The sequence below is a fragment of the Ailuropoda melanoleuca genome, chromosome 13 (genome assembly GCF_002007445.2).
Source record: "Ailuropoda melanoleuca isolate Jingjing chromosome 13, ASM200744v2, whole genome shotgun sequence".
Taxonomy (NCBI): Eukaryota; Metazoa; Chordata; class Mammalia; order Carnivora; family Ursidae; genus Ailuropoda; species Ailuropoda melanoleuca.
In genome coordinates, this window is record NC_048230.1 from 28,069,979 (window position 1) to 28,079,901 (window position 9,923).

A 9,923-nucleotide genomic window follows, 5' to 3' on the forward strand; every position below is an offset into this window, starting at 1 on the left:
TGTCCTCCGGCAGAGCTTCCAGGGTCAGCACAGTTACTGGGGCCCGCTGATTGGGGGGCTGCCCGCCTGCCTTCGTCAGCCACCAGACTGGCTTAATTGCCCTGGGATTGGGCTGATCCAGCACTGGGTCCGGGCCAGCAGCGTCCTGTTTTGAGAGACTGTGACAGATACCGCCCCAAAAAACAGATTTTGGGGGGGGCTGTGATGGGTGTCTCTTCCTCCTGCTGTGATGACAGATTTGTCCTGAGTTCTAGGCAGGCAGAGAGAGCATTCTTAAAGTGGTGTCATAGCCAGAAAAATGTCTCTGAATCTCCCTGTCCATGGGTGAGAGCCCCTTTCAGTGCAGAATTTGAGGTGTCCTTGTGGGAGCTGCCACGTAGAAATGAGGTCAGTAAGTGTTCCCTGGAAACATCAGGATTAGCGAGGAATTTGGGTGGCTGAGGTCCTGGAACAGCTCTTTTAAAAGCAGTTTCTACACAGGGAAGCAGTTGAATCATGCAGTGACCGAGGTATATAAACTGTCACTCCACCCTGCTTTCGGATTTGGCTGACCCCGCCTTTGTGCCTTGAGCCTTTGGGGATGTTCTGTCAGCCCCGGTATTTACTCCAGAGCATCACGTGGGTTCATTCCACCAAAGCCTTTCTTAAGAAAAAGCAGCTGTGGGGTGGGATCCTGGTTTAAGATGAAGTCCCAGGAGTTTGGTGCTTTTCTTCAGAATTTAACTTGGAGCAGGCCCGGCTGGAAGCAGACTGGTGTGGCAGGGTCTGAGCAGACAGACAAAGTGGGCCTCAGGTGTAGACTCTGCTGGGCCTGGGGGTTCCAACATGCCTAGGCGAGGAGCTGGTCTGTGAAGTGCTTTCCTAGTCTAGAGGAGAGAGACCAGCACAGGAGATGAGCTACAGCTCCGTGGGACAAGGTGGCGAGGGTTCGGAGGAGAGGAGTCAGGAAGGGCTTCGCTAGGTCGACAAGTAGCACGGGCCTGGGCCCACCCCAGCACGTCCGTGAGGGTTTTGCTCTTTCATGGTGCCATTGACTTTTGGGGCTGGGTAATTCTGTCGTGGGGACTGTCTTGTTCATTGTAAGATGTTTGGTAGTTTCCCTGGCTTGTACCTGCTAGATGTCAGTGGCATCCCTTCTAGTTATGACAACCGAAAATACCTCAGAGTATTGTCATATACTCAGAATCACCCCTGTTGAGACCTACTGGGCTAGAGGGCCAGAAAAGACAGTCAGAACTGCCATCCGGCTCAGAGGGTGGAAGGTCTTCTGCTCTGTGTTAGGGAATTTAGAGCAGGGGAGGGACGTGATGGGTTGTGTTTTCTTAGGAAGGTGGCCTGGGCCGTGTGGATAAGAGATCGAAGCAGTAGCCTCAGCCAAAGAGGGTGGCCTTCACTGGGAGGGAGGGCGCCAAAGGTACTGAGAGGCAGGACTCGCGCCCGAGCACGTGGGGGCCTTGAGTGAGAGGCCACTGCCGGGGCGACTGAGGGTTCTCTCTTGACGGCCTGGGTGGATGCCTCCAGGGCTGGGATGGGAAGGGAGACATTGTGACGTTTCCAGTGCCTTCAGGACTTGAGAGGGAGTCAAGAGGCTCACGTTCAGCACACCTGACACTGTCTCGTCTGTCTGCCTTCCAGACGCCCAAGACAGCTGGGCTGCGACCAATGGAAAGAAAGGACATTCCAGTAGTGCACCAGCTCCTCACCAGGTACCTGAAGCAGTTTCACCTCACGCCGGTCATGAGCCAGGAGGAGGTGGAGCACTGGTTCTACCCCCAGGAGAATATCATCGACACTTTCGTGGTGGAGGTGAGTGGGGAGGGGTGTTCTGGGCCCCTGAGAGGCATCCTCCTCCAGCGGCTGGTTCCCCACGCTCGGGGACTGAAGACCCGGCTGATAGATGGCAGTGTTGGCTCCCTAGACTTCCTTGACCCTCCTTGCTCCATCCTCCCTAACACAGGAAGCTGCAGCTTGTACTTGCTAACAGGATACTCTCTGGACTTGGCGTGAGCCCTTCTTGCCCCTGCCCCCACCCCCAGTCTCAGGGAGAGGGAGGAAACGGAGTAGGGAGAGCTAGGCCCCTCTTCCTCGGGTAAGCCTCGGAGCTCTGCCTGCCAGCCCGGCATCAACAACCTCATCTGCGGGGACGTGAGCCACAAGGAGCCCCTGACAATGCGCAGGGAGGGCGCGCGGCAGGGTCAGCCCGCAGTCTGGCCTGGATTCTCCTCCTGGCTCTGTCCCCAAGTGCCCTTGGCCGATGCGTCCGCTCCTGCCTGCACCTCCTGTTGCGGTGTGCACCCAGTCATCGGGGACAGAGCTGCCTGCGGGGGCTGTAACAGCAGTAGGACACACGCTGTTCCCGGGCTGCAGGGTCACTGTGCGTGCGCGACATTGCCTCCTTGTGTTGTTTTCCCTTCAGAACGCAAATGGTGAGGTGACAGACTTCCTGAGCTTTTATACGCTTCCCTCCACCGTCATGAACCATCCAACCCACAAGAGTCTAAAGGCTGCTTATTCTTTCTACAACGTCCACACCCAGACCCCTCTTCTAGACCTCATGAGCGACGCCCTTGTTCTCGCCAAAATGGTGAGGAGCAGACCAGGGGGCCTGGAGACGCATGGGGACAGGGCAGTGGGAGCAGTGGTGAGCACAGGTGCCTGTGGGCCGAGGCTTCTAGCACTCCTCGGCCTCCCGCTCCACGTAGGAAGGGGCCCAGCACTTCTCAGCCAGCAGCTCAAAACTAGGAGCGAGCGAGCAGCAGCCCCGCGACGTGAAGGTATTGACCTGATTTATTTCAGTGGGTCTCGTTCTCACGGGCGGCGCCGCCAGGGAGCCTGCAGAGCCAGGCTTGCTCCGGAGTGAAGGGCTCTCCTTATGACTTCCCCAGCGCGGGAAGGGGGAGGTTGGTCTCTGTCGTGGTGAATCATTGGAGCGGCTGACCGTAGCGCGTGGGGGGTGGGGCCCAGGCTGCTTTCACCCCCGAAGTCATCAGTGTCAGTCAGCCTTTCCTCGTGGGCCCTGTAAGACCTTCTGGTCAACTGGGTGAGGTTTAGAAAGTGTCTGTCACGGTCTCAGAGCAGCATATCAGCTGCCATAAAGGCACAGGGTACACAGCGACGGCCTAGTAGTTGGGGTGGCTGCAGAGGGACGGCACAGAGAATGAGCCGCTGGTAGGAGCCAGCTTCTCAGACGAAGGCTCTGGGGCATGGTCTCCGGAGAAGACTGTGCAAATGAGCAGGGTTTCGGGGAGGCCTCACAGGGAACCCCAGGAGCGGTGACCTGGATGCTGAGGACAGACATATGCACTTGGTGGGCCCCTAGGGGCCGGGTGGGGGGGCGCTCCAAGAGTCATGAGAAGCACCCTTGGAGAGCAGGTGCTGGCAGGAGTTCGGATCGAACGCGGAAGCAGCCGGGGCTCATGAAGGGAGATTGGCTGCCTGCGCTGTATGGCTGGGATGTGGTAGAAACGGGCAGGAAGGCGAGACAGCTTTCCTCTCTCTTCACCTGTTCCTGTGTCTCCCTCCTGCCCTGCAGAAAGGGTTTGACGTGTTCAATGCACTGGATCTCATGGAGAACAAAACCTTCCTGGAGAAGCTCAAGTTTGGCATAGGGGACGGCAACCTGCAGTATTACCTATACAATTGGAAATGCCCCAGCATGGGAGCAGAGAAGGTACGTCCGTGCCCGGCGCAGCTGGGGTCGGGGGTCGTGTTGCCGGCAGGGACGGGGCCACAGGTCTGAGCCCCAGCATTGACAGGGTCCACATTCCCCTGCAGCAGCTGGTGTGAGGGTGGCCAAGGGGACAGGCCCCAGAGCCACACAAAAGCAGGAAGCTTGTCTCCAGCTTCTCTCCCCAACGAGGTGAGCTGCCTCAGCGCGTTGGGGACACCTCGGGGAGCTGGAAGTCCGGCATCCTGCACTTAGCCAGGAAAGTTCTAAGGATCTGAGGGGTTTCCTCTGCTGGGCTCCTGCCCTCATCCCAGCGTGACCCTCAGCCCTTCCTCTGCCAGCTGCAGAGGGCTGCCCCAGGCTGTGGTGTCATCAGCATTTACAAAATAAGTGACAGACAAGCTGGAGAGAGGCCTTGGGACTAGTGTTGCTCAGGTTGCTGGCGTTTGCCTTCCTTGAAGGGTCTGATGGATGTAGGAAGCCCCTCGTAGAGGTTGAGTGAAAGGTCCAGGCTCCCCGGGAGCCCAGTCACACAGCCTGGTGGCACTGGGCGGACTCTGTCCTTTGGGACTTCTGAAGTGGGGTGGGGGGTGTGGGGGAAGAGGGGACAGACTTGGGACAACTGTCAGCTCAACTCTGCCTCTCCCCATTGGCTCTCCTAGGTTGGGCTGGTGTTACAGTAATCAGTTGCCAGTGAGATTCTGGATAAAGCCACTGAGAAGTCAAACCAGGAAATGGAACCCCACCACTGTTGGTCCAATTTTCACAAACGTGAGAATCCCTAGCAAAGGGAACAGAACTGAACCGGCTTTACCAAACCGCCGCTGAACTTGACAATTGTATTGCAATGGCATAGGCTGCGCGATGTCACCTTCGGCCGTGTCTCTGGTCTCCCTGTTTTCCAATTAATCACATCCTTCTGCAGCCGTGATCAAGGGAATGTAACTGCTGAAAACTAGCTCATGATTGGCATATTATGGAGTTAACGGGTGAATAATAAAAGTATATATATATATATGTTATATATATATAAATATTTTAAATATCTTTCATGTTCCAAATGTACAAGGATGTTCGGTCTCTGATGAAAACTGAATCCAGATCATTCCTCAGAATTAGAATCCAAGGACAGTGGCAGACAAACACATATTGGTACAGTGAATTGTTTTGTTCTGAAAGCAGGCTTTGACTTTTCTTGGGGGAGCAGGAGAAAGAGGATGTGGGGAGTCTTCTCCAGTCCTCCTTCTGGATGGGTTGAAATGATTAGCTTTGAGAAGGCAGGGAAAGGTGGAGGGATGGTGTTGAGCTCGGGGCGGGCTCAGAGCTCGCTGAACCGCAGGTGGTGTCCTGGATGGGGCCGACCCTCCTCAGGCTGTCCTGCAGGGACCAGGCCTTTTCCGCATTCTGACACTGGGCAGCGGGGACCAGATGTGGAAGCAGATGTCATTTATGGGGTCCCTTCTTCCATCCTCACCCTGCTCCCTGTGGGAAGTTGTCCTGCCAACTGATTTTAAAGGGCTCTTTAGCCAGCTGTTGTTGCCAACCTTATAGGGATGAGTCCCGCGCGACATTGTTTTTCCACCACCCGGGGAGACTGGCAGTTTGAAGGGGACCTTTGACCTCCTTGTAGCATCTGGGACCTTGTGGAGACTGTACCAGTGCAATCCTTGCTGAGCTCGTCTTAGAGCAAAGAGCCAGCACCCTGGTAGCTCTAGGGTGGCTGGCCAAGGATGGTGTGGGGACGACACCCAGACCCCTTCAGTCACCAGCCCCTGGGCTGTGCCTTCCGATCCATTAGCCATCTCTGTGCTCCTTTCCAAGACACACAGCCTGCAGGTGGTAGCGAGGAGTGGCGGCCAGCTACTTATCTGGATTTGATAGCGGAAATGATCGCGTGTCACCGTGGTGTGAGTCTGATTTTCGCTGATGATGTTTTGTGGATTTTTGTGGTGGTGGTGATGGTTATTGATGCTGCCAGTCTCCCCGAAAGTGATGGGGCCTCAGGTCACGTGGCTGTCCGTGTAGGCCTTCCTCCGCTGTGCTCAGCCGAGTAGCTTGGGAAGGGTTGGGCTGTGGGATTGTCAGAGAGCCCCATAGAGGCTTGTGTGGAACTTTGCTCAAGGAGAAAGTAAATGGGAGGAGATTGGGGCGTGTGTGTGAGCGGGTTCCTGGCTGCTCTCTCCTGCTTGCAATGGGGAGGATGCCTTAGCCAGGAGGCCAGGCTCAGCCGGTTCCCACTAACTGAAGCCCTGCTCTGCAGGCTAACAGCGGAGTTTCGGGCTTCGGGTTTGCCAGAGGCTAACTGTGCAGAGTCCCCAGAGCTGGAGGAAACTGTGCTTGGGCTGGACTCTGCGGACTGCTGCCGGGGCCCCCACTCCACTGTCCTGCGTTCTCACCGGCGGCCGCTAGGGGCCTCCCTGCTCCCCGTGCTCCCCGTGGTCCCCGTGCCTCCACCTGCATGCACCAGCGATTGTGGCTGACCTTTGACTCCTTGACTCCAAGATACCCAGACCAAAGAAGCTGCTGCTCTTAGCAAGATGTTCACTGCATTCCACAGAGGGAGGAGTCGGAGTGTCGGGACTTGGCTTTACAGCGCACAGACATAGACAGCCAGCGCCCCAGATCCCCAGAGCAGCTCACTCTGCGCGTGCGTCTGAGGATATCGAAGAACAAAGTGCCCAACTCTTCTTCCCTGCCTTGGGCAGGACCCGGAACTTGGAAAGGCTTCCTGTCCTGGGCTTGGTCAGCTCTGGGCCAGGTCCCGGGCCGAGCCGCTGCTGAGATTTGGGGTGCACCACAGCCCCTGGCGTGCACTTCACCTTGGCTGACCCAGGTCACAGGCTGGAAACTGTGAGTCCAGGACCCCATGTCTCCCTCCGGGACCGTGCGGCCTGCTCCGTGGACTCTGCTCTTGTGTCACGGCAGGAACCCTGTCTGGCCCTCAGCACTGCCTCCCCGGTCTGCAGGAGTCGGCTCAGTGCCTGCTCTTAGTCTGTTTTTTGTCTAAACAGTTTTCAGATTCTTCACTCCACCCTTGCCAGGACTTCAGGTCAGAGACTCAGAGGGAACCGTTGCTCGGGGTGCAGGGCCTCCCCACAAGGAGCCCCGCAGGATGGTGGAGCCGTGGCTGGTGCGAACCAGACAAGGGAACGAGCCTGGGGCCTCCGAGCTCCTCACCTGGGACCTGCCTCAGGCAGCCATGGTTGGAGAGCCTCCCGGGCACGGCCTTCACCCTCTGCCACCAGTGCTCCTTACTGGCACCACTGGGCTTTTGGGACTCCGTGTTTCCAGACGTTTACCTCCTGTCTTTGGATTGACTACATCTGAGCCCTTGGCACATTCCCACGGCCTCCAGCTCTGGGCGGGGGTGTACACAAGGCTCGCCCGCCACCCGCCCCCATGCCTACTTTCAGAGACGCTGACATCTGGTTTGAAGGCTGGCCCACACCAAGCCACCTCAACACCCAGTTTATGGGAAATTCAGGCCTTGCCTGCAACTGTCATCTAACTGCCATTGACCCCCTTCCTTGGTGGCTCACTGAAGCCTGGGTGTGGGGGTCCCTGTGGTCTGAATTCTTTGCCCAAAGATGACCAGCATTGAAGCAACCGAAAGGATGGCCCAAAGGCCTGGGTAGCTTCACGGAGCTGCCCTCTGGGAGAGGGTGAGGACCTGACTGTCAGCCCAGGGGAGGGGGACGAGCATATCCCTGGCCAGTGCCTACCCACCCAGGGGGCAGCCTTCCTGTGGCCTGGCCCACCTGCCCCAGAACCAGGGGAGACACCAATCGTCTTCGGTGTGGCCCTATAGCGAAGTGAAGCCAGGCCTGCCAACAGGCTGTCCCCGAGGCGGCTGTGTGGGACGGTCTCATTCAATTAAATTCAGAGATACGGGCTGCAGGCGAGGCGTGCCGGACCTGGGAACAGAGAAGGGGGAAGCTTCACTTTTGTCCAGGCTTTTCTCTGGGCTGTGGGAGGGGCATCCATTTCCAGGGTGGGGGAGGAAGTACCAAATGCATTGTAGTTCCACTCGTTACATCTCACTTGTTTCTAATAAAGGAAGCCGCTGAACCAAACCTCTCTGCCCTCGCATTCCTCAGGTCAGCAGGTGGCAGTGGAACCGATGGGGACCCCTGGCCTGGGCCAGAGCACCCTCTCGGGCAGCAGGGCCCCGCAGGGAAAGCCGCTCGGGAGCATTCCATGGAGGCAGCTTTGGAATACTTGTCCTTTGGCAAGGTTCTCCCTTCAGGGCAGAATTGGCTCTTTTCCCCTAACGTCTCCCATCCCAGGGTGAGGAGCTGGGACTGACCCTAGGTTCACTCTGTGTAAGAGGAGCTGCTGGGCCCTGGGCTGACTGCGGGGCACCATGGCAGGGGAGCCGGTCCCCACTTCCATGGCTGGGAGCAGAACACCCTCTCGGTGCAGGTCAGCGGCGGCTCCTTGGAGGGAGGGCCTGGGCACTGCCATGGCCCACTCGTCCAGATGCCCTATCTCCCCTTCTGGGCCAGTAGCCAGGTGGTCCTGTTGGTCCACCAGGGGTGCTTTTTAACACTGCCGGTCACCAGGCCCCATGACACACCTACTGAACCGGGTCTCCAAGGAAGGGCCCCAGTAACCACATTTAGACTTCGCATTCTCCGTTCTCTTCCTCTGAAACTTTTCATCCATTCCCCGACCCCAGGCTGCTTTCAAGCACCCCATGGCTGGTGTCTCCGAGGGAGCCCCTTTCTAGGGAACCGCAGCTATAGCCTGAGGACGCCAGGCTTCCCCCAGGATCACCTGTGAGGCCCCTCCTAAGCCCGTCCCGGTGTCTCTCCCCTCGCCCCCAGTCACTCTAACCCCTGAAGGCTCAGGCCTTTATTCCCACCCTTAGATTTGGGCTGAGAACACAGCCCTGCGGGTGCGGCCCCTGCAGTTTCAAGTGACTTCTTCGCCTCCACCTTCCATCATCCGTTCCCATCCGTTTTCCTGCACTGAAACCTTGCCCTTCCAAGGCCGACTTCCCAGCTTTGGGGCTCTTAACCCTAGCAGGAAACCCTTCCTCGGGCTTTACCAAACCAGAGAAGAGAAGCAGGAGGGGGTGCTCAGCCCGGGGTCTAGCGCTCATCTGACACGAGACCCTCACCCAGACCCTGACCAGAGCTGGCCCTGTGGGGACGGGACAACCCGAACTGCTCTGTGTGCACCGTAACTGGACTCCACCTCGCCGCGCCTCCCTCCTCAGGGCCTCGCTCACCGGGCCTGCTGCTCAGCCCAGGTGTCCGGGCTGCCTGGCCCATTCCTTTGTGGTTCCTGTGTAGGGAAGCTTCTGAGCCCCTTCAGAGTGTGAGCATCCCCTTTCAGACGCGTGAATTCTGAACCAGACACCGAGCTCAGCAGGTGCGGAGAGCAGGGGGAGGCGCTCACGTCCTGCATTAGGTCCTGCAGGAAGGTGAGACGGCCCAGCCGGGGTCTGTGGGGCCCATTCAAGCCCTAGCCCGGCACCCCCCCAAGCCGGAAACCGCCCTCAAGCTCTGCCCTGGTTCTGTGTTGGTGCTTTTGCCTGATGGAACCCACAATGCCAAGGCTCCACCCTGAAGCCCAGGAAGTCCCCTTCCCGGCAGGTCTCCTCTGGATTCTGCCATCTGGCGTCTCGGCACACTCTCCCAGCGCGGCCCAGAGCAGCGGGCTGGTTTCTGAGCCCCAAGTCTCGGATTCATCTGAACAGACGGGCCGCAGATACAGCTGAACCCAGAAAGCGGGGGTCTGTGTGAGGTCCCTCAGAGTCCTGTCCCCATCCCGTTTCAGGCCCTGGTAGAAACCGCCTCCCTGCCCCGCCACCTGCCCCCTCCCCGTTCAAGGCCCTTCATGAGGAAGGGGCAGGGGGAGCTTGTGAGTTGGTGTCCCTATGTCTCGTGATGCTGGAAGCAGCTCTAAGTCAAGAGGAGGGGTCAGGCTATTTTGAGCTGGGGCCTCTCCTCCACCCCCCCACCCCACTCCCTGGCTGGCTTCGACAGATTCAAGCCCAAGAGACTCTGCCCTCATCCCTCCTTAGGGGCCTGTGGGTATGAGCTCAGACGTGCTCCGGATACAGCAATTGTAAAATAAACTGGCTTCTTGAAGATTTTTTTAAAATCAATAGTCTTGTTCTGTCCTCTCCTGAGCCTTCTATGGCCCAAGTTAAAACCTACTCCCAGGCTTACTTGGACGAGCTCCAGGGAGGAGCCCAGGAAAGCCTGGTGAGGGGAGGGCCTTGGGGGGGGTGGCTAATGCCTGGGGT

General features: G+C 58.0%; 1 protein-coding gene across 2 annotated transcripts in view; it reads left to right on the forward strand.

The window, feature by feature from the left end:
• NMT1 (N-myristoyltransferase 1) overlaps positions 1-7,740 on the forward strand; it is a 32,201-nt gene extending 24,461 nt beyond the window's left edge. For both annotated transcript variants that reach the window (XM_002919751.4, XM_034641733.1), the window contains 4 exons: positions 1,636-1,806; positions 2,417-2,584; positions 3,533-3,670; positions 4,330-7,740. In XM_002919751.4, coding sequence (XP_002919797.1) covers positions 1,636-1,806; positions 2,417-2,584; positions 3,533-3,670; positions 4,330-4,350 — 498 coding nt within the window. In that variant the 3' untranslated portion in view covers positions 4,351-7,740. The remainder of the gene's footprint in view (positions 1-1,635; positions 1,807-2,416; positions 2,585-3,532; positions 3,671-4,329) is intronic.
• Positions 7,741-9,923: the final 2,183 nt, after the last annotated feature.